The sequence below is a fragment of the Dasypus novemcinctus genome, chromosome 11, assembly GCF_030445035.2.
Source record: "Dasypus novemcinctus isolate mDasNov1 chromosome 11, mDasNov1.1.hap2, whole genome shotgun sequence".
NCBI classification, from domain to species: domain Eukaryota; kingdom Metazoa; phylum Chordata; class Mammalia; order Cingulata; family Dasypodidae; genus Dasypus; species Dasypus novemcinctus.
The window spans coordinates 32,252,858-32,280,588 of record NC_080683.1 but is presented as its reverse complement, the minus strand read 5'-3'; the positions used below and the strand labels follow the sequence as shown (position 1 = coordinate 32,280,588).

General features: G+C 36.1%; 1 protein-coding gene across 2 annotated transcripts in view; it reads left to right on the top strand.

Annotated features, from left to right (window-relative positions):
* The window catches only part of KHDRBS2 (KH RNA binding domain containing, signal transduction associated 2), a 679,570-nt gene that overhangs the window by 422,236 nt on the left and 229,603 nt on the right, over positions 1–27,731 (top strand). For both annotated transcript variants that reach the window (XR_002793225.3, XM_004473412.3), the window contains exons 5-6: positions 10,118–10,245; positions 22,163–22,361. Coding sequence is in view for 1 of the 2 variants with exons in the window: in XM_004473412.3 (XP_004473469.1) it covers positions 10,118–10,245; positions 22,163–22,361 (327 nt within the window). In the remaining variant the exon portion in view is untranslated. The remainder of the gene's footprint in view (positions 1–10,117; positions 10,246–22,162; positions 22,362–27,731) is intronic.

Sequence of the window (27,731 nt, the reverse complement as noted above, 5' to 3'; positions counted from 1 at the left end):
AATAAAGAAGTAAGAGGCACTGAAATAGGAAAGGAAAAAATAAAACTTTCACTATTTGCTGATGATATGATCCTATATCTAAAAAATCCTGAAAAATCCACAACAAAGCTACTAGAACTAATAAACAAGTTCAGCAAAGTGGCAGGATACCAGATTAATACATAAAATCAATAAGGGCAGCAGACTTGGCCCAGTGTTAGGGCGTCCGTCTACCACATGAGAGGTCCACGGTCCAAACCCCTGGCCTCCTTGACCCGTGTGGAGCTGGCCCATGCACAGTGCTGATGCACACAAGGAGTGCCGTGCCATGCAAGGGTGTCCCTCGTGTAGGGGAGCCCCATGCGCAAGGAGTGCACCCTGTAAGGAGAGCCACCCAGGGTGAAAGAAAGTGCAGCCTGCCCAGGAATGGTGCTGCACACACAGAGAACTGACACAACAAGATGATGCAACACAAAGAAACACAGATTCCTGTGCCACTGACAACAAGAGAAGCGGACAAAGAAGAAGAACCAGCAAATAGACACAAAGAACAGACAACCGGGGGGGAGGGGGGGAAGGGGAGAGAAATAAATAAATCTTAAAAAAAAATAAAAATAAAATCAATAGGGTTTCTATATATTACTGATGCATAATCTGAAGAGGAAATCAGAAAAAATTCCACTTATAATAGCTACTAAAAATTCAAATATTTAGGAATAAAACTAACTGAGACCATACTACAAAATATTTCTAAAATAAACCAAAACGACTTCAATAAATGGAAGGACATTCAGTGTTCATCAATTGGAAAACTAAACATCATCATTAAGATGTCAATTCTACCCAAACTATTTACAAATTCAACACAATCCCAGTAAAAATCTCAACAAACTTTTTTGCAGAAGTGGAAAAGCTAATTATCTCATTTATTTTGAAGAATAAAGAGCCCTGAATAGCCAAAAATGTCTTTAAAAAGAACAAAGTTGGGAGGGCTCTCACTTCCTGACTTTAAAGCATATTACTTGGCTATAGTGGTAAAAACAGCCTAGTACTGGCATAAAGACAGACAGCTTGACCAATGGAACTAAATCAAGAACTGAGAAAGAGATCCTTACATCTACAGTCAAGTGATTTTTGACAGGGCTGTCAAGCTCTCCAAGCTGGCCCAGAACAGTCTATTCAACAGATGGTGTTGAGAGAAATGGATATCCATATCCAAAAGAAAGAAATAAGACCCCTTTCTCACACCTTATACAAAAATTAACTCGAAATGGATTAAAGACCTAAATATAAATGTGACAACCACAAAACTCTTAGAAGAAAATGTAGGAAAACATCTTTAACACCTGTTGGTAAGAGGTCATTTCTGAAAACATGAGCAACAAAAGAAAAAATTGATAAATGGGACCTCCTCAAAATTATCACTTTAGTACCTCAAAGGACTTTGTCAAACAGAATGAAAAAGTAGCCAACTAGATGGGAGAAAATATTTGGCAATCACGTATCCAATAAGGGTTTAATATCTGTATTAGTCAGCCAAAGGGGTGCTGATGCAAAATACCAGAAATTGGTTGGATTTTATAAAGTGTATTTATTTGGGGTAGGAGCTTACAGATACCAAGCCATAAGCATGAGATACTTCCCTCACCAAAGTCTTTTTCCATGTGTTGGAGCAAGATGACTACCAACGTTTGTGAGGGTTCAGGCTTCCTGGGTTCCTCTGGGCTCAGCTCCTCTTGTTTTCTTCACAAGGTCAGCTATAGACTATGAGCCTCTCTAGACTTTGCCTTTCTCTACAAGGTCAGCTGTAGACTATCAGGTGAATGACTCTGTCTCTCTTCCTTGGGTTTCTGCTATGTCTAAGGAGCATCTCTATTCCTCTGTGTTCTTCTCTTGGCTCAGGTCCTTTCCTCTTGGGGCTTGCTTCTCTTTCCTCTGTGTGCTCACTTCCTGGGGCTCCAGTTTACGACTTCAGCATCAAATTCCAACATCAAAACTCCAACATCAAAAACCCCCAACTCTGTCTTTTTCCATGCCTTTTATTTGTGAGTCCCCACCCCTAATGATGTGGCCCAATCAAAGCCCTAATCATAACTTAATCATGCCCAGGTACAAACCAGATTACAAATATAATCCAATATCTGTTTTTGGAATTCATAGCCATATCAAACTGCTACAATATCCATGATATATAAAGAGATACTACATCTCAACAATAAAAAGGCAAACTACCCAATTAAAAATGGGTAAAAGACTTGAAAAGACAATAATCCAAAGAAGAAATACAAATGGCATAAAAACACATGAAAAAATGTTCAACATCTCTAGCAATTAGGAAAATGCAAATCAAAACTACAATAAGATATCATTCACACCTATTAGAATGTCTGCTATTAAAATGTCAGAAAACTACAAGTGTTGGAGAGGATATGGAGAAGTAAGAATGCTTATTCATGGTTGGTAGTATTGTAGAATAGTGCAGCCACTGTGGAGGACTGTTTGGCAGTTCCTAAGAAAGTTGAATATAGACTTGCCATGTCACCCAGCAATACCACTACTAGGTATATACCCAGAAGAACTGAGAACAGTAACATGAACAGACATCTACACACCAATGGTCACAGTGGCATTATTCACAATTGCCAAAAGATGCATACAACCTACATGTCCATCGATTAATGAATGATAAACAAATTGTGGTATATACACAGTATGGAATATTATGCAGCTGTAATAAGAGATGAAGTTGTGAAGTATATGAGAACATGGAATACATTATGTTGAGTAAAACAAGCCAGACACAAAAGGACAAATGCTGTATGATTGTGCTAATATGAACTAAATATATTGTGTAAATTCATGAAGTTAGATTATAGGGCACCAGAAAATAGAATGAGGGTATAGAATAGAAAGCTGAGGGGAAACATGTGCAGAATTGGTAAAAAGTTTCTTTTTAAATCTTTGGAAATGAACAGAAATAGTAAAAGCATGTCATAGTGTTTGTAACTAGCAGAACTGTTATATGGGTTGAATGTCTAAGAGTATATATATTACTAGAAGGAAAGCTAAAAATTATAACATGGTACTGTATAACACAGTGAAACCTCATGTGAAATATGAATATGGATACATTGCTTATATGAGACTGATTTTACAAAATATAAATACAAATAACCCAAAGACAGGAACAGAATAGCAACTATGTAAGCAGGGAAAACAGATTGCGATATGATGAGGGTTTTTTGTTTGTTGGTTTGTCTGTTTTTTATTTTTTTTATTATTGGAATAATGAAAATGCTATCATAATGACTGAAGTGATAAATGCACAATTATGTGATTATACTAAATACCACTGATTATACACTTTCGATGGATTTTTGCTTTATTAATATGTATCAATAAAAATTGGTTTGTGATTAGAAAATTTCTGTTATTGTACATTACTATTCTCTTGCATAATTTCTGTCCTTCAGTTTTCACAAATATGTGCAGATGTCCCTTTTCAACCCATTTCTGAATTTCTAGCACACCCCTTAATGTCTTTCTGGCATTTTAAACTTAAGGTGATCAAGACCAAATGTATATTTTCTACCTCTGTACCTTTTTTTCTTCATTTCTTCCTTTCTCTGTTTAGTGGTACCACACTCCCAGCCATTTCTGCACGTAAAAGCTTCTTTTGTTTCGGTCTTTCCCAATCATACCATGCAGCTTCCACGACAGCATCTTGAACTACTTGTGGTTGCTCATGTTGTCAGTGCCACCACCGATACTGACACATGCAAATACATACACGAGGGTTTTCACTATTGCCACAATCCCTCTCTGCCAACCAAAATGTTCTAATCTTTTACCCAAAATATAGTTTTTGCTTGCCTACATTGATGATTTTTTCATATTTTCTTATAACTTATTTTTAAATTTTTTTTTGAGGTAATGGGGATTGAATCTGGGACCTTATATGTGGGAAGCTGGCGCTCAACCACTGAATCACATCAGCTTCCCTGAGTTGGTTTTTTCATTTGTTCTGCTTTGTTTGTTTGTTTTCAGAAGGCACTGGGAACCAAACTGAGGACCTCCTCGGTGGGAGGTGGGCACTCAAATGCTTGAGCCACACTCACACCCTTATTATTTTTTGTTTTGTCTCACTCCTACAGTATATTCTGATGTTGTCTATTTTTCTTTGAGTCACTGTCAGCACCCAGCACATCATGTACATCCATGCATGTATTTTCGAGAAACTGAATGGTTAATATTGTCATTTGTTTTCATTTCTAGTGCTGTCATAACTAATGACCACAAAATTGGTGGCTTAAATCATCAGAAATTTATTCTCTCACAGTTTAGACGCTGGAAGCCTGCAATCAAGGTAGTAAAATGGCCATACTCCCTCTGAAGGCTCCAGAGAAGAATCCTTCTTCACCTCTCCCTAGCTTCTGATGGTTGCTAACAGTCCTTGACATTCCTTGACTTGTAAATGCATTGCTCCACTCCCTGCCTCTACCATCACATAGTGTTCTCCCTGGGTGTCTGTGTCTCTGTTTTCTCTTCTTATAAGGACACGAGTGTTGGATCAGGCCCCATCCTTATCCAATATAACTTCATCTTAAATTAATTACATTACCCTATTACCAAATAAGGTAATAATCTGAGGTTCCTGGTAGACATGAATTGGGGGGGGGGGATATTATTCAACCCAGTAGAGCATTATACATTGATTTTTAACATCGTTTTCTAGTATAATTGACCTCTTGAACATTTATTTTTAAATTTTATGATCAACAGATTTCATATTTTAAATTGATATTAACCAAAATTGGGCAACATCTGCTTTGTTTTCTTAAACAATGACCATCCATCTTAGTAATAAATAATCAGTTTTTGTTTAATGTATCTCTAACCATTTTTTAGTAAGAGAATGGTGAGTAGTCCAATTTAACATGCGAATAAAAAAAGTTGAAAGGAGCAGGCTTCCCATGCATGAACACTAGGTTGTCCAAGAAACAGATGCCAAAATGGAATCAAACATGTAAGGATTAGGGGGAAAGCTCTCGTGACAAAAAAAAAAAAAAAAAAAATAGGAAGGGAGTCAGGAAACCTAGAGAGCCCTCAGACTGCAATGAAATCCTGACCCCAAATTAAGAAAAGTGTAAACATCTTAGACAGCTCTGGTGCAGTGACAGTTAAAGGAAGGTTGGTAAGGCTGTTGAGGAATCCTTTAGGCAAGGTCTGAGTAGTCCTGTGTTTCCCAGGAATGAGTCTACATAAGTATCTCAACAGCACTTGTTCACTGGCAGGGGACAACCTTCAGGTTGTGTTGCTTTGAGAGCAATAGGATCTCAGAGCTCAGCAACTGTGGTTCTTGGTCAATTACACTTGTCGTTGGAAGTCTCCTTCTCTTGGCCACCATAACCCTGGAAGATAATCCATTTCTTAGAACAGAGTACCTCTAACTAATTTCATAAGAATCTTAGTTATATGCCAACAACAGTTGTTTCACTTACATATCAAATATTCATGTTAATATGATTACCAGATGTTCTCCATGTCGGCATATTTCTATCTAGGAACTGAATTCTAATCTACAGTTGGGCAAGTCCAAAATGGACTGTAAAAAGAGATTTAAATGGATAATTCATATAATTAATGACACCAGGCTATAGCATTCAATTATGTCTACCTGTATACTAGGGCTATATTTGCCCAAGAAACTTACACTTCACATCTAGGTCAAAACACCTTCTTTCTGGTCAGGACTGGAGAGAGGCTTTGAAGATGCCTTTGTATCTCTGGTCTCTCATGTTCCAGGCTGACCACCCCCTTCCTTAGCAGTTAGCTTTTGTATCAACAAACCACCACCACACTTACAGCTTAAAGCACTAGTTAATTACTTATTTCTCCCCATTCCAGGGTTGACTTGTTTCCTCTTCTGGTCTTTACTCACTTAACTGGAGCTGGACAGCCTGGTATGGTGGGATGTCTGTGGGCTCGGTGGGATGGTAGGTCACCTGAGATGACTGAAGCCTGTCTCCATGTGGTTTCTCATCCCTCAGGAGTCTAGCCAGCTGTCTTCACATGGTGGCATAAGAATTCCCAGGGACACAAAAGGGCAAGTTCCAAGGCATAAGCACTTTTCAAGTCACTGCTTTGGTGACTATCTTCTTGGCTAGGGCGCAAGGGCATTGGCAAGTCCACAGTTAATATGGCAGGGACTCGCAAGAGTATGAATGAAGGGATGCCTGAACAAATTGGGGAACATTGTTACCACATTACTCAGTTTACCATTCTTCTCCTCTTTTTCATGCTTTCCCTCCTTCTTTTCCACATTTTTATTTTTGTATGATTATGCAGTGACTAAGGTCACATTGATATCCTTACATTTTCTGATTCTGGCATGAAAAATATTTACACTCTCAGGTACATTTTTTTTACATATATTCAATTCATATACACATATGCACTTTATTGATTATCCCAACTCTCAAGTTTTGCCAATAATGATCACCCCGCTCTTTTTTATAATTCATAAGGGCACATTTTTCTCTGAAAGGAAACTACAAAGAACTCCTTTCATATTGGAAATATTCCAAGGGAAAATTATGGGATTAAGTTTTCATTTTGTTGGTCGTACTCAAAGGTAGCAATTCACCACATAGCCCTCATCCTAAAAAAATTAGTAGACATGTTTGTTCTTTAGTTGTTGCTTGAATGTGAAAATTAGGAGGTAGAAATTGACCAATATTTGACTTGTTAGAAACCATAATTTTCTTCTGTTAGCCAACTGTGTTGAGCCTATTATCACTATAATCAGGTGCTAAAGGATAAACATGAAAGTTACATGTTAAAAATAAGTGTTTTGGAATGACTAGTACTTTTATTTGTAATCAAGGTAAGTTTCTGGAACAGGAGATAAAGCTGTGCATTAGAAATCATTGTAGGTTGGATACATCCTTTAGACAGAAATGTATGGGTTAAGTATACACAGTTTTTGTTTAATATTACTATAGCACATGCATGAGAGCCAAAATTCCATTATTTTGTGCAGACCGTACACTAGATCTTTGGGCCCACAGCTAGACCTCAAGTATTATTTCTGTTGGCTCATCTCTGCTAAAATGTCTTGCCTTAACTTCTAGATTCCTCACCACCACTAGAAAATCCCATCCTAAGGAAATAATTTCAAACACCAGGAGAAAATATATATAAAGATTTCTGTGCATTTGTTCATGTGACACACATATTAGTAATGTATTTAATTATGTAACTCTCATATGGTTTTAAAAATTGATACTGCTTAAAGACTGATTTTGATTAGAAGTATAAAATAGCACTTTAGGCCTTAGCAAGCATGACCGAAAATACTGTATTCCTTTATTTTTCATATAGACTTCTAGTGATTGTATTACCAAACTCTCTTATTAATGAAATAATAGACTGTTAGTAAGAGCAAATGATTCTTTAAAAACAATATTTTCATTATTTCATGTTTGCAAAGTTTTTTCCTGTTTGAATAAACCAATGGATTTTTAAAATTTTATTTTAATCACTTTCCTCCCAACTAATATTTAACTACATGCTTGTACTTCCCTTATGGATGAATGACAGAGATACACCAACCATACTTGCCCCATTGTATTCTTTTGTGTGTGTGTACCATATTTGGGTCATGGGCTTCTTAAAGACTCACTTTCAGAACTTAAATTTTCTCATTAAATTAACATTAAAAATTCTACTTTCCTTTATTGGAATCACTCGGGCTATGTGGAGTCCATTCTCTCCCAACCCCAAGCAGAAGGGACCTGAGGTATAAAGGTAAAATTACACCTCATTCTTGGTGTTCTCTTCTCTGTCCACACACTACATCTGCATCCTTTACGGATGCCCGTGTCTTGCATTACATCTCTTATACTAGGAACTCCTAGCTCTAACTCAAGGGCACATTCCCTTCTAAGCACATTCTACCACCTCAAGAATAACAATTGTTTGTTTACATCCCCGTCTTCTCTCCTCTGAATTAAGCTTCTTGAAGATAGAGCTCTGTCTTATTCTCCTTATGCATATGACCTAGTGGAGTACCTGTGATGCATTTGTTCCTGGTTGATTTTTTAGTGACATTAATAGACAGGAAGCTTACATATGTAATCCTCAAACTGTAAGCTCTGTTTGGCTGTATAACGAGCCATTGTGATAGCCATTTGCAACCCAGACTACATTGGTTCTGTGTTTCCATTTCTGATCAGGGTGCATCTAGTTACCACAAATAACCCCATGTTTAGCCCTAAGCATGGTAAACCACTTAAGATTTTGCTGGCTTTTTCTTTTCTTCATTGCAGTAGGGAAATTAATATTCCCTCTTTTTCCATGCTTGAGGAACTCCCAAGGTGGAGTTTATGTCATGACATAAATATCTTCCCCACACACTCTCTTGATCCGCTACAATCCATTCACCAATTTCCACTAAAGTCATCATTCTAAAGAATAAGACATTGCATGTAACAATCTAGCACCTTTCCAATTGTCTTTAGAATAAAATACAAACTCCTTAATTTGACCTATGAAAGCAATCATGATTTGTTTCCTCCTTATCTAGTTCATATCAGAAACATTTCTCTCTGCTTTGAACTTTCTCCTAATACCCATTCTCCTCCCTAGTCTATTCATTTTCCAACTTAAATATCACATCCTTAGGGAGGTTTTCCTTGACCCATAGAGCATATTAAGCTCCCTTTACACATTCATTTAAAACCTCATAAAGTACTATCACAAGGCTATCATATTTTATATGGAAAACTGTTTCCAACCATTATGAAAGCACCAATCCTTCCAACATTTAAATTATAACCCCTTCAGTCCAATTCACAATAGCCATGAGAGCAGTACCATGAGGACAGGCCTTGGCTCTTTCTTGGTTTTCATGGTATTCCTAAAGTCTGACACAATACCTAGTCCATACTTAGTGATAAATAAGTACTTGCTGAGTTGATGAATAAAATTCTCCTCTATTGTCCAAAAATATTTAATTGTATAAATGAGTCCATTGAATTCTGCAGTAATAGAAAATTTCTTAGCCTTTCTTATTTCAAATTAATGTTCATACCCCCTGTTTACACAGACTAGATTGTACAGGGTCTGTACAGCAGTTGATTGCCATGCTTAGTGTGTCTGAATTCATAGCCAATTTAAGTATAAGGAAATATTAACTTCATGGTGCCCAAACCAACTGATTAATTTTGCTTAAACATGTGTTTAGAAAAAATAATTTAATCAGATTGGCTGTTTGGCACAAATAGCGAATTACTCAATTATGTGGTGTTCAACCAGGTGTGGGTGTGTGTGTGTCGTTAGTAAAAGAAGAAACAGTTAAGGCACGCTCTTGTGTTTTAAAGGTAGCATTTATCGTTAATGATTCAAATCCACTCCTTGATCCTATTGAAATAACCAACATGTTTCTTCACTGATGAAGGATAAAAACAGTCCCTTTGACTTGGACTGAAACTGATTGTTTTCATGAAAGTTGCCTTCTGCTGTGACTATCACTTTCGCCCAGCCCACTGCAAGAGCATATAGAAGATTGGCTGTTTTGATTTGTGCCCATCAGTTTGTTTGGTTGAATTCCACAGCTTTCCAGTTGTCCGAAGCTGTGCCATATCATTTGCACGTCATTATGGTTTTAGCATATGCTCTTAATCTGTTTTATGAGGCCAGAAGTTGTCCATTTTCAATTTGTACATCAGGAGCTGTTTGGGTACATGCCTGCATTCATAATCTACACACATCCTTCCCTGTGAGGCTGTTTTTCAGTAATACTTATGTTAATTCTCAAGTTAATAACCATGACCTTTGCTCATTCCAAGACCGTGGTCTATATTGCTATCTTCCTTTTTCTGCTAGAACATCAAGTTAAATCCCAGCAAATCTAATCCAATTTCCTGTTGGATTCTTCATTGATAAAAGCAGCAACTTCAATTTCTCTGTATAAAAATAGGAATTTAAAATATATATACTTTTTATATCATCTCAGATTTTTGTATTCAAGACTCCAGAAGAAAAAAGAAGAATTTCCTTTCTTATTTGTGTTCTTTCAACTCCCGGCCACCCACATCCTGTTTTAACTCATCAGATCTTTTTTTTTCCCTCCTAGGACTACAATGATGAAATTCGTCAGGAACAGCTACGCGAATTATCTTACTTGAATGGCTCAGAAGAATCTGGTCGTGGCAGAGGTATTAGAGGCAGAGGGATCAGAATAGCTCCCACAACTCCTTCAAGGTACTTTAATTCTTACTCTAAATAATCTAACAGCAAACAATGATGACTGGCCTTTGCTGGCTAGTGTCAGGCTTGCTGGCTTTGTGTCAGGATTACAGTTAAAAATAAATAAATAAATAGCAACAACAGCAACAATAGCTACCATCACAACAAAAACAGTAACTGTGAATGCTCAGGCAGGACACAGAGCTTTACTCAGATTAACTCATCTCTTCTTCACAGTCACCCTAGGAGGTAAGTATTATATACAGGTAAAAAACTGAGGCACAAAAAGGATAAAGAATTTACCTAAGGTTATAAAAGCGGTCTGATGCCAAAATTCTGGCTTCATAGTTTGAGCTCTTTAGAAAGTACACTACAAAAGTAAGAGCAATGAACCTGGGACTTTCTCTTTCTTGGTTCTATTCTCAGGATTAGGACACAAAGATGATACAGTTATTTGCCTCTTTGAGCCAGCATGACCTTGCAGGAGGAGAGAGCTATAAATTTCATTTTTGCCTTTTATGGCCTCTAAATTGATATATTCTTGATGGATAAATGGATGGATGGATGGATGGATGGATGGATGGATGGATGGATGGATGGATGGATGGATGGATGGATGGATGGATAATCTCAACTGTTCAGAAAGTCAAGAGTACACTTCATGCATGACTGGTGGTGAAGGTATTTAAAGTTCATATACATTAGACTGCATTGTCCTTGATGATCAGAAAGCATTGTATTTGATTTTGTTTACACTGTAAAAGAAATTGGAATCTTTGTACATCAGAATTTGTTTATGTGATTCTGAGTTTGTCAAGTTTTCAACAGGAAGCTTTGGTATGCATAGAGGTAGAGTTGAAAATACTCATAGCCTTTACTCGTAGACTATGTGATTCATTTATTCCCTTCATCTGATAGCAATTGCCCTTTAAACCTGTAAAGGGCATAGATCTAGAATATTATTTCATATGTTACTAGGAAATCATCTTAGGAGATGCTCAGATAATTTACATGTTCAATTTGATTCTTAAATTATGCCCCCATATTTTTAACCACCACAAAATACCACTATATTAACATTTAACTCATAACTACCTCAACATTTTCTCACTTGTCAGAAAGAAAAGTTAAGAATGATAAATTTCCAAATGGCAAAGAAAGAACTGACCATCTAAAGGTAAAATGTGACATTTCTAGAAATTAGACTCGACTAAAGGAAAAACTTTTGAAAATGTTGTAGATTTCATTTTTACATTTTTACCTTTAACAAATGCATTATAAACCTTTCTATTGCTATCCAGGGTCAATATTTTTTTCATTTCTATGAAGTAACATGATGTAACACAACACTATTTTTTGTGGATATACTCTTTCAAAATAATCAGTCTCTTAGAAAATCTTGCCATCTCTAACCTTATCATGATTGTGAGTTAACACCATTATAGGTCATCTTAAATGGGTTAAATAATATAGGTTAAATCATATGAGACTCCCAGTATTGAAATTTTAAAAAAAGCCAATTTTACCTTTTCATATGGTGCAACTTAAGTATATATATATTTAGGATGCCTAGAGAGAGGGCAGCTTTCTTTTATTATACCTTCCTTGGTTTGGAGCATTTTCTTTTAAATAATACATTTACCTGCTTTTGAAAGTGTAAAGTCATCCCGTTAGTAGATTTGGCTTCACTCATGTTATTTAATGCAATATTGCCTTTACGAAATTTGACTAGATTTTGATTTCAGTAGGATTTTCATTCCAAAATTTATTTTTATAATAGTTTAATAAAGAATATAGTATTAATTAGGTCTAGATTTTTAAATTCTTCCTAGAAGAAAATGGATGCAGCTTTTTTCCTAATGTCTTGCATAGCATACATTGTGATATTGCACATATATTAAAATTGATAAGAAAATTAATGTTGAAAATCAAACCTCACTTCCAGTACTGATATATTGATGGTATTAATGTTAATGGGAAGTAAATAGAGTAGAACTCTGTTGTTTACTATTTCAAAGTGATGAAATATATGTACAGTTTAAAAAGAATAAGGAAATAGCTTCACAAAACAAAATATTTTCAATCTCTTGAAAATGAGTTAATGGATGCTAATTTGTTCATATTTATAAAAAATAACTTTATTAAGTTGCTCAATTAAACTTGTATTAAAAAAAGAATGGTGCCTGGAACACTTTAACTTTGTACAATAACTTGTTGAAAAATACTGAATTAAAGAGATAAATTTTAATAAGTATATCTCTGACAACTAGTCATCCAATAATAACTCATATCAGAGAATAAAACATTAACTCTGTATATTATAGTACTTTTTGCATTATTGAAGATTTAAAATGCATGGAATCTCTAATACATAGCAAACATGACTCAGAACAAGTGGTGGAAAATGAAACCTTAGGTACATGTTGTGAAGGCTTTTGTTTAGTATAATAAAAACTAATACATAGAAATAATGAATTTTGTTAAAGAGAGGAATCATATTTGTTTCTAAGAAAGACTAGTCATCACTGTGGTTGACAGAGAAGAGTTAGAGAAAGAGAAAAATGGACAAAGAAAGAAAGACAGACAGACTTATTCATAGAAAGGAAGCCAATTGGAAGATAGGTCCATTATCAAAGAAAGAAATGCACACTACTTGGTCTAACGAAAGAGTATAGGAGGTAAGAGCAAATTAGAGATTAGAATTTTGGAATTTCTTCCCTAGTAGTAGTGTAGAGAATAAAGTGTGACCCAAGACAAAGATAATTCCCTAGTATGTATCTTGATGATATCATAAACTGAGAATAGATTAAGTTTCAAGTTAAAGGAACAATATCGTTATTCCTAAAATCAAGCCTATCTCTGTGAATTACTAATGTGACCTTGTGTGGGTAACTTATACTTTCTGTGCTTTGGTTTCTTCAACCTTTACAATGCTTTGAAATGTCTACATGGGCCAGTTTGTCATTATTTTAAATTAGATGATGCATATAAGGCAGTGGTATCCAAACTTTTCTGTACATTGGAATTACTGGGGGCTTTAAGCTCTCAGTGCCTCTGTTCTGTCTCCAAAGATTGTGATTTAATTGGTCTGGGATGTGGCCTAGTCTTTGGAATTTTTAGATACTCAGATATGCATAGTATAATGATAAAAGGGAAACTTTTCATGCAGTTTAGGATTTCACAGCTTTATTGCACAATTCATGAATCAGGCAGTGTCCTCTCTGAAGAGCAGAAGGAAGCTCTGCCAAGGAGGTAGAAAGCTTGAGCTTACATAGGGCAAATGCAGAAGCAAGAGAAGAAATACTTTGACTGGCTGATAAGTTTCCAATTTACATGAAGGAGGTGTCTTATAGAGTTGGGAGTAGATATACATTGGTTAGTGTAGTGTACTTGTCCATTTTTAATAGACTATGCCTATTGGAACAAGACCAGCTAATCACTAAACCTTGCAAAAATTTTAACTTTGTTGGGATTGGGTCTCACATCCTTGTCAGTTTTTATCTTTAAAAAGTTCCTTCCATGTGCTGGAAAGGGGGCCATTCCTGGCAACTCCCAACACAGGTGGCTGTTTTGTTTCTATTTAACATCCCGCCTCTTGGTCATTTTCCCAATGATCACATTGAGAATTCGACCCAAACATTCCAGTCACCACCATCGAGCTCCTTTTCTGTTGGGCAGTCGCAGTAGATGCGGTCAGCAGTTTTGTTTTTAGTTTGTTTATTTTCCATGTTTGTTTCTACCTTCTTTTTTGGTTGTCGTGAGGTGTGCTGGATGGTTTATTATGGTTAATAACCTTGGAGTGATGTTACCTACACAGCTGAGTGGATTGTGAGCACGACCCTTTCCAGGAAGCAGGGTATCTATTATTTTTATTTTTAGTCTCAGAGGGACTTGAGACAGTCCTATGTCTATCTCATTTTTGTTTTTTGTTTTTGTTTTTGATTAATTACCTTATGAGCAAAATTTCTCTTGAGATTGACAAGGAATTTGAACAGAATCATGAAATACAGTTTGTGCAAGATACGACAATATATTTACTGACAACTACAATGAAAAGCCTAAATCTAAAGCATACTAGTTTGTCCCTTTATTTTATTAAACCAAGAATGTAGGTCAGAAAATAGGTCTGCCCATTGAAATGATTGAGCCTGACTATTATCATGAAATATCTTAGGCTATTTATGTTTTCTACACATGAGGAAATGTTTTTAGTTATAAAGTGAAAAGTAGTAAAAGGCTGGCCTAATACTTCTATTAGAGACTCTCAGCACCAAATACACTTATCATTTTAATCTGTTGAATGGATATCCTGATTTTTAATAGGATGCCCAAACCCTTTTGTAAACCCATTTGCCTCCTATTTTTCTCATTGATCAATTTTTTGTTGGATGGAACATTAAGTCAAAGTCTTCTTTATATTGGTAAACTCATCATTTGTTAAATTGGCAATGTTAGAAATCTTTTTAATGACTGGAGCCAGGGGATGGTCTAAGCTTAAGGCACCAGGGATGGTTAAAGTAACATTATTTTGACAGTTTAGGGAATGAATGACAATATTATTTTGGCAGTTTTAGGGAATAAGTGAAAATGGTACCTAAAGAGTAACAACAAAATTATATAAACAGATAAAAGCACAAGTGTGAAGATTAAGCAAGGGAAATTTAGGTTAATGAGTTCTTGTTCTGTGATCTTGGGTGGAAGCTGTCGATATCAAAAGCTGTCATCTACTTCTGGGTTATTTTGGTTTATTTCAGCTTTGTGTCAGATACAGTTTCACATAACCAACCTGATAGTGGCACCTGTTTTAGCTGGGAGATATGTATCTGAGGCTCAGTTCCTTTCAATTTGATAGCTATGTGTGAAATTAACAAAACTTGATAAGGTCCTTTCTAGCAAGGATCAAGATGGGTCTTTTTCTGATGATTTTTCCAAAATACGAGGTCATCAGGTTGTTGAGTATGCAGGATGTAGTGGAGTGGTACTTTTGAAGAAAACCTTTAGAATACTTTATTCATTCTTTACAGTATTAGAGTAGGTTTTTGTGAGGGACTTTATTTAAAATATAAATTTCATTGTCTGTACAATTCTTTGCACTGCTAGTTTTGCATGATGATTAACTAATAACTTTGTTTTATATTTTGGCTCAGCTTTGCAAATGTGAGTCTATTTTTATTACAGTTTCTTGGTAATAATAATGCTTTAATAGTTCAGATGCTTATTTATCATTTTTATTGGAGTTCCTAACAAGGTCAGGAATCTTTATTATTTCCATAACATTCCAAAGTCATGAACTATTCCTAATTCATATCTACTGTATAAATACTAATATGCTTTTTTCTTTAGCTAAATGGCAGATTCTGCTTAAAGTTTTAAACTCAGCTTGCTGGACATAACCGAGTTTAGGAGCTGGTTGACCTTCAATTACTTTTAATATAGTGGTTACTGTATAATCTGCCTGATATATTTCTGTTTCTGTTTTAAGATAAGATCCATCTACAAGTAAAATCAAGTCTGGGTTAATTAAGGGTTTTTTTGTTTATTTTTTGTTTTTTGTTTGGTAAGTCTCATCATGACGAGGATAACTGAGAAACCAATACTTCACAATTATGCAGCATGCTCTTCTTAGGCAGGATAACAGAGTAGTGGGGTTTAAAATATTATAGCAGTGTATTTGGATATTTGAAAGGGAGAGCAATAGGATTTTATAAGTCAGTCTGCTAGCTGACATGGGTTTTTCAAGAGATTAGAAACTGGAGAACAGCATATGGTGCTTTTAACTGCAAAGTGTGTCCTTGGACCAAATCGGCCTGAAGCCTCAACTAATTTGGCAGTGGCAGCACTCTCTTTACACAAGCTAGGAATGCTCTGGACACTGCAACTGAAGGCTTTAGTATGCTGTGGGTCTCTGTTGACTGTCATGTCTTTAAGTGACGACGTTTGATTTTGAATTTTATGCACAAAAAATTTTAAAAAGGTAAATTGTAATTGGGTAAGCTTAGAGTTGAAGTTAAAGAGATTTCACAAAGTACATTTGAAAATGTTTATAGAGTCCTGTCAGTCAAGGTGTTTGACCCCACCCACCTGTACAGTTTTACCAGGGTTATGTAATTGACAAGTGGAACGTGATTTTTATCCTTGCCTTGCTTCTCATTTAAAGTCCCTTTTTTTTTTTTGCCTGAGATGAATCTCTAACCTTTCACTGTTTGTAAGCACTTTCAGGGAAGCATCAGAGTGAAACAATGTAACTGACAAGGAAATTTGGTTGCTTTTGTGGCATGTAACTTTTTTTAAAAGAATAACTGAAATTATAACCAATATCACTATACTGTTGCCTAATATCAGAAGATCAGTATCAGGATATATCTTGGACAGTAAGGACAATGACACATTTTTAAGAACTTTAAATAGCTTTTGAAATATTTATATTAATAGCACTCACACAAATTTATCCAGCAGAAGGTTAGAAAATCCTTTTTATTTTGAGAACACTTCCCATGCAACTTATAGTATATTAATTAAACCTAAATACGTTTAGCATTTTCTTTTCACAAGGTGAAAGAACAAATTCTTTGTGATTTTCCAGGGGCCCTCTGGAAATTCCCAAAAATAGTTTGAAAATCAAGAAGACATCATTTAGGATTTGATTTGGAGAAGGTAAAATGTCAAAAGTTGTCAGAAGGTTTTAGCTCTCTTAAATAGGGTTATGGGTCACTGTGAAAAAACACTTGACTCTGTTCAACGGAAGTGACAAAATATTTTAAAAATAAATATAGGAAAAACGTGATGATAAAAAAATAGTTTTTCAAAATTGAGAAGACTTGTTTCTCTGAACACAAGGACGTGATAAAGTATAAGAAGTTTTTATGATAAGATACAGAATTTTTGCCACCTAGGCAGAATACTCAGATATTTTAAAAAAAAAAAAAAAACACAACCATTTTACAACCTCTTACTAAGAGCAGACCAATAATCCAAGAAACCTTTGTCATTTTAAACAGAAAGAAAACTAAATTTTACTTTTGCAAGAAGGTACTGTCTGATTAGAAAATTCTTAAAAATCTCATAAAATCTTTATATCTTAGTCAATCTTGACCACACCAAATAAAATTCCTTTTCTGAAAAACTTCTACAATTTTTTAATATCCATTCAAAATTTTGTCCTACATATTCCTGCTTCTTATTCAGCAAAAACTACTCATTTTACTTTAGAATAAAGCTACTACTCTCTTTTTCCTTAACAAAAGCATTCTACATACCTTTCATATTTAAGTTACCAAAAAGATCTTAGAAGCTGTCTTTAAGCCAACATCCTACAAAACACAATTACTCTTGACATAAAATTTGTCAGAATAACTCCATTTGGTTATGCACAAATTTATATTTTTCATAATCTTAAAGAGCTAGTAGATTTATGTTAGTTCAGTTGATCAGTAAACTAGTACAAATTTAGGAAGAACATACCCAAGTAGAATAAACTTGCATGCTTCTTTTGTGCTTAATATTGATAATAACTCAGAAGAAATAGCTATTTTTATTTAGTGAATAATATTTAACTAGTCTTGTTTGCCAAAGTTTTGCCTAAGTAATTTGAACTTTTTTGTTAAATTTGGCTTTAGTTCTATGACTCCATTCCCCTGACTCCCCCCCCCCCCCACCCCATTGGAAGTATTACAAACGTAATATGCTTACATTGGGGGACTTTATGAGTATTAATTTTTATATAAGCTCCTGTGTATCTTTAAGTCAATTTGAATAGAGTTCTTTTAAGGCATTTTATAAGTTAATTTGGTAATACCACCTGGAGGTAAGAAAACTCATACATCAAACATATAAACAGATACAAATTGGCAGTTTATAGTTTAAATTTTAAAAAAATTTAACCATCAATCACACACACAAACAAACACAGAAAGCATAGTAATATAAACTCACTAGTCTATATAAGCAATTTTATAGTCTTATAATTTCTTTATAGACTCTGAGTATCGATTAAAATAGGCACTCCATTCAGACTGTTTAATTCAAGAGTATTATTTTCTTGAGTTCGCCTCTAAGATGAATAATTTTATCTAATTGGAACATTCTCCAAAATGACCATTATAATTCTAGGTTGTCTTTGGTGAGATTTTGCCACTATATTAGATAGACACAGCTTCTGGCCCCACAATTTTGAACATGTAATATAGGAGGGTGCTAGAAGGTGGATGTATTAGTCAGGATTCTGTAGGGAAACAGAACAATAGAAGATACCTGTAAATACTATGAGATGTTATAAAATTGTCTGATGTAACTGTGGGGGTACACAAGTGCAGATTCTGTAGGGCAGACCTCAAGCTGGGAACTCCGATGAAGGTTTTTGATGAATACCCCAGGAGAACCTGGTTGGCTGACGTAGAGATGGAAATTTTCTCTTCTGACTGCTGAAATTACCACTTCTCCTTTTAAAGCCTTCCACTGATTGGTTGAGACTTTCCTCATTGCTGCAGGCAGTCTCCTCGGTTGATTGTAGATGTGATCAGCCATAGATGCAATCAACTTCCTGATGCCTGAAGTCCAGGAAGTGTCCTCACAGTAACAATCATGCCAGTGCTTGCTTATTCAAACAGCTGGACACCATCACCTGGGCAAGTTCACAAACGAACACATCTGTCACAGTAGAGAAACGAACTTTTCAGAGGTTGATGATCCCAGTTTTACCTTATCAATTTTTACCGTGCACACAGGGTGATGAACTTCTTACCTTGCTTAGTGGACAAAGAAACCAGCAGTAGCAAGAATGAAGCTGTGGATCACACCGAAAGGCAAGGGACTTAAGCTCAAAATTTGAGCTTTCTCATCATTCAGACTGGCCCACTAACTTTTGCACTGCTCGAAACTAAAGAGAATGAATGCAGAAGCAGGTTAGGAAATGTTTTGATTGGTTTATGTTAAATTTCCCATATACATAGTGGGTTCTTATAAAGCAGGCAATAGATACTCATTGGTTAGTATATAGTATATTTGTCCATTTTTAGTAAGCTATCCCTACCAGATGGAGACTAGCTAATCCCTAAATTTTGCAAAAATTGCAACTTTTTTAGGTTTGCTCTGCTATCTTAGAAAACCCATCCTTGGTCAGTTTTTATCTTTAAAAAAGATCCTGCCATGTCTTGGAAAGGGGCCACTCAAGCAATTCCCCATGCAAGTGGCCATTTTATTTTTATTTCTCATAAATTAAGGAACTTCTGATATAAGGCACATAATCCAGGAGGTGGCATGTGTTAGGAAGGAAACATAACAGCCATCATCAGAGGGAGAAACAACAGGGCTCAATCCTGAGATACAGGATAAGTGTCCAGGACAGATATTTGAGACATCCACATCTCAAGGTAGGCCAAGGAATAGAAACCAGTGAGCCTGGAGAGTTAGGAGAAAGAATGAGGAAGGAGGAAAAATGGGGAAAATCAGAATCTTGAATGTTCAAAGAAGAGATTTTTTTCCAGACAAAGAAAGTAGTTCAAAATGATTAAGTGTAATAGGGAGATGTAGTAGAATGAGGACTGCAAAATAATCCACTGGATTTGGAAATCAGTAGGCTACTAGTAATCTCAGCAAGAATATTTCAACAGAATGGTACAGAATTCAGTTGAGGAATGAGGAGAAGATAAAGATTACAGATGACAAACGTTCTTTCGAGAATATGGACTAGAGTAGATTTACTGGTATTCTACTATAGACTTATTGTGGTTCTAGCAATGGAAGAACTTTTATCATTGATGTGGAGGCAGTGGCCACTAGAGGTTCTGAGGGCAGGGAGAGGGGAAACAGGTGTAATATGGGGGGCAGTTTTGGGGCTTGGGAATTGTCCTGAATGACACTACAATGACAGATACAGGCCATTATATATCTGGCTATAACTACAAGATTGTGTGGGAGAGAGCATAAACTGTAATGTAAACTATGGTCCATGCTTAGTGGCAATGCTCCAAAATGTGTTCATCAATTGTAACAAATGCACCATGTTAGTGAAGGATGTTGTTGATGTGGGAAAATGTGTGTGTGGGGGGGGCGGGGGTAGGGAGTGAGATACGTGGGAATCCCCTATATTTTTTATGTAATATTTATGTAATCTAAGTATCTTTTGAAAAAAGATTGAAAAGTATGTTTTAAAAAAAGAAGTCAGAAAAATAGAGGGAAGAATATTATAGTGTGGCTTTAGCCAGGAGCAGTATACTAAATAGATGAAGTGATTCTTGAGATGAATTGGAGGAGGGAGCAATGGAGTTAAAATTCCAGGGAAAGGATAGAGCATATAGGAAGTAAAAAATCATGTTCAGAAAACAGGTTTAATGGGGCCGTATCTGGGAGTTGATTAATAAAGGGATAGTATAGGAAATTAGATTCGATGTGAGTAGCATATAATTATAAAGCAAGAAAATTTCTTAAAGATTCAGAAATCTGCATTTTACTGATTAGGTGGGAAAAAAACAGCAAACTCTAGGTCTATGAAGTTATAATACTTACCCTTGATTATTCAGCGATACAGCCAGAACTTATAAACATAGTTTAAAGTATGATGACTGTATAGTTTATTATCCACACATGGACATTTTTGAGAGTACTAAAATACTAAACTGAATAAGAAGCTAAGACAACAGTTGTAAATAAGAACTATCCTGGGCAAAGCTAAAGGTATGCTTATGAGGAATCAGATAGATGCTTAGAGACCAAGTGAAGGTAAAATTGGTCTTTAAATCTCTTTTGAAGATGTGTTTTATATTATCATGAAAATATAGAATATTGTACTCCAGATGTGTTATACATGAAGCAGGCAATGGGCCTTTCCAACCTCAAAGATCATTCTGTATACAATAGACTCCCAGTAAGTTCATATTGAACAAGTCTCTGATAATTTCTGTATTCATCAGCTCTGCAACCTACTTAAAACTTTAAAAGCTTTACCAGCATTCTTATTGTTCACTCCTAAAAGCTGATTTTCCGCAAGCAATAAAGAGCCAGCTGACTGCTATTCATAGCGGAAAACATAACCGACATCCACCTGATGTTGGTATAGGCAGAAAGTGTGATTGTTGGTATCCTAATGATCATCATTTTTTTCCAAAAGCTTTAGTGTTCCTGCTGAAAGAAGTACTTTCTGGAGGCCAACCTTTCAGATGTAATAAAAAGTGAAATAATCATACTGTTGCCTGCAGACTTCAGACAAACACTCAACCTTTACAAAGGCCTCAGAATATCATAAAAGTTGGCTGCAACCATTTGATCTTATGCTTTTAGTGCACGTTACTTTTGTGTCAAGCACTACAATACAGAGTATTCAGTCTCTTATTTTTTACTGCAGATTACTAGGGCCTTACTTAGGAGAAGAAAATATATCATGGACTGCACCAGCTCATGGGATTACATGCATGATGATAAATCAGTGACAAGTATAACTTCAAGTGTTCTCAGCCTTGAACCACTGTAATAAACAGAGTGATATCACCACGGTTAGAGTTCTACATTTGATTAATGTGCAAACATTTCATTTTTGGCAAATTATATCATTGCATATCACTGTCAATGACCCCAGCACAGAGGAGACATAACCACAAGAGTTCAGTTTAATAGATAGTCTAGTGAGTCATGTATCAGGTAACATTCTCATCTGTGCCTTCATACAAACTTTGGGGTATAATCAGAGTTCTTACTTTTTGCTTTGTTTTTTTTTAGTCATATAACAGAAAATATCAAAGTACTTAACATAGTTTCCAGAACAAAGTCACTTAGTCAGTATTCATAAACTTGATTCCATTGTGGAGATCAAAATACTAAATAATTTCAATTAAACATGCACACAGTCTTTTTCCTTGTGGGCAGATGTGAACTTGGCCTGTTCGAGTTCGTTTTCTCTCATCCCTTGCATGCTCACATGTGTACAATCTGTTTCTCCTAGGGGCCGTGGAGGTGCCATTCCTCCTCCACCCCCACCTGGAAGGGGGGTTCTTACTCCTCGAGGGACCTCTGTGACTCGTGGAGCTCTTCCAGTGCCCCCTGTAGCAAGAGGCGTTTCTACCCCACGAGCCCGGGGGACACCAACGGTACCAGGATACAGAGCACCGCCTCCTCCAGCCCTTGAAGCTTATGAAGAATATGTGAGTACCCTCGAGGAATCAGTCATTGGCAGGAGTTAGATTGACTGGGTAACAAGCTAAGCCTCAAGACATTCATAGCCCATGAACATGGCAGATAATTTTATTGCAAAAAAAAAAAAATAGATGTCATTTGCGATTGGAATTACACAGGGCATTTAAATGAGTGCATTCTAAAACAAGCTTTCTTTTACAGGTGTCAGCCTTGTTAGGATCAGTTAAATGGCTTGGATTTTAAGAATCAAACTATCTTCAGATTTTCTTATCTTTAGAAGACCTTATCCGATTTCACAATGGAAATAATTATGAACATACTGTGAATGGTCAATATGTTGAGATTATTCTCCTGCAACAACCTAAAGATTAGCATAAAACTGACTCGTAAATATTTGACAAATATAAAGTTGGTTATATTCTAAAACTTTGGTAATAATGTGAGGCCATGTGGTTGCTCTTTCATGTAAATATTGTTACTCGCTCTTTCATTATATGAAAGTTACAGAATTGGCAGATATGAAGCACTCCTAAATAATATAGAATGAACAGAAAAAATGCAGTTTCTCTAAGCATCCCCCCTCCCTTCTCATCCTGTAATTCTCTTGGTCATCTCCTACTTCTGGTCACCTCTATACCTTTTGTTCAAATTGTCAAGACCATACCCATCACATCATGCTCTAGTCCATACATTCATTTCTCCTACTAGATCATGAGACTTGACAAAAAGAACAGTTTCATTTTCACCGTGTTACTATAGAAATCTCACTGTACATGCTTGCTCAATTGAATTGATGCAAGCCATTTCATCATCCATGAAACAGTTTTGTTTTTCCTTTATCTTTCCACCACACCATTTCCTGCTCTAAACTTATTTCATTCAATCACCCATAAGCATGCTGTCATCTTAAATATCCTCAGTGAATTATTACATGTTAAATAAAAGCTCTCCAAAAACAGTTAACCGTCACATGCTAGGCACTCAAAACAAATAAATGTTTCGTGGGCAGGTTGGTGAAGAAATCAAGCAAATCTTTATCCTGAAATAAAGTGAACGTAGTTGACAGATGTCACCGATATATTTATTTTTACAATATGCCAGTATTTAGGAATAATTTTACTGCTTAATTATGTCTACTATCTGCAAGAGTGAAGAAAACCTTTAAATGTAGGAATCCACTTCCTCTGGAAAACATGAAATGTGTTCATCTGAAGTATCTTTTATACGGCATTCAGGTATCAATATTTAAAATCTTAGATAATCTGAACATTGCCATGTCAAAAGCAGAAAACATATTCTACTATGTAAATGAGCCCATGAGTTAGGAAACGCAGGGCCTAGTCCTGGTTATCTTGCCTGAGACCTAGTAAAATTAAGTATTTAAGTGAATGAATAGAAAGCTTGTAACTGGGATAATAGGATCATTTTGTTTTTTTTGTTTTTTAATCTCTGACAAACCTTCCAGTTCCACGATGTTGAAGTATTAATGCATTTCCACTATGATTCATTCTGTCCTCCAAATAGAGGCTTAAACATATAGACATTTTTTTCAAAACTTAAGAGAGAAAAACCTTTTAAGTATAATGTTTGATATTGTTTTAATCAAATAACATACAGCACATACAGCACTATGAAAGAGAACAAGCCTGCCAAGGCACAGTTGCATGTGTATTCCAATTTTTGTGGAGTAAATCATGTGACTACAAGGCACACTACAGTAAGAGATACATAAGCATAAAAAAATCACAGAAACATGTATGAAAGGGTTATATTCTGAATGGGGAAATCTATGAGGGGGATAGTTCTTATAAAAAGTAGAATATATTTTAAAATATGTAACCTGAAATGTTTACTTCAATTTAGTTATCTTATCCCATTTATTTATTTATTTATTTTTATTTATTTATTCATCTTTAGTTTTCAAAAGTATGTAAAATACCTGCTTTATTCACCGCTATGTACTAATATTGATTTACAATCAATTTTTTTGAGAGGATGTGGCGATGTCTTTTTTTTTTATTTTAATTTTAATTTTTTTCAAAGATACTTAGATTATACAAATGTCACATACAAAATATAAGGCGTTCTCATATGCTCTGCTCCCCACACCTGCCACATTTTCCCACATTAACAACATCCTTCCTTAGGGAGATACATCCATTGCAACTGAAGAACATATTCTGCAACATTGCCACTAAGCATAGACCATAGTTTACATGCAGTTTACACTTTCCCACCCAATTCTGTAGGTTATGGTAAGATTTATAATGGCCTGTATCTGTCATTGCAATGTCATTCAGGACAATTCCCAAGTCCCCAAAATGCCCCCATATTATACCTGTTTTTCCCTCTCCCTGACCTGAGGTGAGAACCTCCACTGGCCACTGCCTCCACATCTATGAAATATTTTTTTTCCATTGCTAGAATCACAGTAAGTGATTAGCATAGTGATATAGCATATACTATAGTAGAGTACCAATAAGTCTACTCTAGTCCAGAATTCACTCCCCAATCTTGAAAATTCTGGGATGGTGATGTCCAATCCACCTCTAATTAAGGGGGGGCTGTGATCCCATAGGGCCAATGGATGGAACTCTTGCTAGCAGACTCTGTCTGTTTCTTAGTATGGTAGTTGTCCATCATCACTTCTATGTTAGTTATCCTGGGTGAGTCCAATGAATTGGAGAGTAGGTGTTGCAACTCCATTGAGATTCAGGGCCCAGCTGGCACATGGACAGCCCAAAGATTTAAGTCTCTTGGACATACACTTACCAACTCTAGTACTAATTATAGGTCCAAAAAGAAGGGCAGAAGATCCGTGTTTAAGAAAGCACAACTGAGTCCAACTCTGTCACTCTGGAAAGCATAAATTCCAAAGTAGGGCAAACCCCTGGGCTACCTGCCTTGACTATAGTATCTGGATGTCTCCAGAGCTCTCAGGAACCCCACTATTTAGGGTAGTATCTAATATTGATTTTTTAATCCCCTCAGTCATTTATTTATTCTCTATGTTACATCAGGCACTGTTCTGAAGGTCCTGGAGACATATCTGTGAAGAAAACTGACCAAATACCTCCTTTCATAAAGCTTACATTTTAGAGGGAGGAGACAGAAAGCAAACAATCATATACAAATAAATGAATAACGTAATGCCAGGTAGAGATAAGTGCTCAGAGGGAGTTGGAGGGAGGACTGAACTAGCAAATGAGCAGTCAGCGAAGATTTCTAAGAAGCCATGACTTTTGAGCGAAGGCCTAAATGAAGTGAGGGAACAGGCCATAGGCTCTCTGGAAAGAGCATCCCTGGTAAAGGAAAGAGCAAAAGCAAGATTCTAAAGTAGAATTTTCTTGGGAAATGGATGTGGCTCAACCAATTGGGCTCCCTTCTACCATATAGGAGGTCCAAGGTTTGATACCCAGGGCCTCCTGGTGAGGACAAGCTGGCCCACGTGGCAAGCTGGCCCATGTGGAGTGCCAGCCAATGCAGGAATGTGGTCCCATGCAGGGGAGCTGCTCTTCCTGGAAATGCCACCTTGAGTGTGAAAAGACGCCCCACGCAGGAGTGCCGGTTGATGCGGAGAGCTGGTGCAGCAAGATGATGCAACAAAAGTCACAGAGGAGAGAAAATAAGAAGACATAGCAGAACAGGGGAGCTGAGGTGGTGCAAGAGAGAAATTGCCTCTCTCCCACTCTGGAAGTTCCCAGTATTGGTTCCCAGAGCTGCCTAATGAGCATACACGAACACTGAAGAATACACAGTGAATGGACAGACAGCAGATAAGAAGGGGATGGGAGGGGGAAAAAATAAAATGGAATCTTCTTAAAATATTTTGGGACCAACAAGGAGAACATTAAAGCTAGAGCAAAGTGTGTTAGGGGAGGTAGCACATAAGGTCAGAGGAATAGACTGGCCATCTCATGTTGTTATTGGAGGGTTTTGAGCAGCATCATGCCATGATCAGATTTATCATTTTCTCTACCTACTTCATAAAGAACAGAAGATAAGGGATAGACACAAGAGTGAAAGCAGGCAGAGCAGGGAGTACTCATTGCAATATCTCCCAGTGACCGTAATGATTGTTTGGAGGGGATGAGGTCAGATTCTGAGGGCACTGTGAAGATAAAGCCATTAAGATTTCATGATGGCATGGATTGGGGATACGTGAGAGAGTAGAGAAGGATGATTTCAAGCTTTTGGGAGTGAACAACTGGGTAAAATTAAGAAGTCATTTATTGAAATGAGGAGTATAGTGTAGTTTAAAATTCATTTTGAGATCCTATTGAAGGTGTTTGGCCTTCAGAAAAATCTGTAATGTGATTGAGTATACAGGATCTGGGCTTTGGAAACAGACAGCAGGATTTTTAGGTTTGAATTCTAGCTCTGTCATTAGCTATGTAACTTTATAAACACTTTGAGGCTTGGATTTCTCTGCTATGTAATGGGGATGATAATTTCAGCCTTATAAGACAGTATAGAAGATTAGAAATAAATATGCATAAGCACAATAATGGAAGTATGTACAAATACCTAGAACATCATAGGCGTTCAGTAAAAAGCACTATTATGTAAATTTCTATCATGTATATATTCTTTAGTGTCTGTCTTTTATAAGCTATGGATCCAATGAAGTCATAGATATTTTCCCTACTTTTGGTGAATTAATTAAGCATTATTAATTACAAATAGCATAAGTACTTTGAGCTTCTTTTAGTAAATCAAAAAAAAAAAAAGGTGGGGGGGAATATTACATGAATTTAGGATCATGAAATCCAGTAATAGGAATGCCATCAGACCTTAATAAAAGTCTGGGCCAAAGAATTAAAAAACTCTCAGAAATTTCTCCCCATACGTCACTCTGTTTTTTCTGCATGTGTGTTTTCATCTGATTTTTATCTACAGACTGGATTTTTCAGGTTCTCTGACCAGCAGGCCTCAACACATTGTAAAAGATGGCCACCTGGTAGCTGCCAAATTTATGTGGTCCAGGTCCAGCCAGCCAAGGATACTACCTGGCTGGCTGGCTGGCTGTCCCAATCCAGATCTCCAAATGGGAGAATTGTATTCACTCAAGCAATAGCTAGTCACCTAGGCAGGAATTGTTCAGATTTAAATCTGAGATCTATCACTTATCATACAATTCAAACATGGTTATTGAGGATCCAACCTTATAAATAATATGGGGAGACACTAATGTCCAGAAGAGAAAGTATTATGAACTGGGCAGGCACACCAAAATATATCCACTATAACATATTGTTGGTAAAGTGAAAACACATATAGGTGCTGTTTTTTAAACACCCTGTTAAACCATATTTAAAAAAACAACAAACATGAAATATATCATTCTTTAGTTTTTCAGTGAGTACAAACAAAGTTTA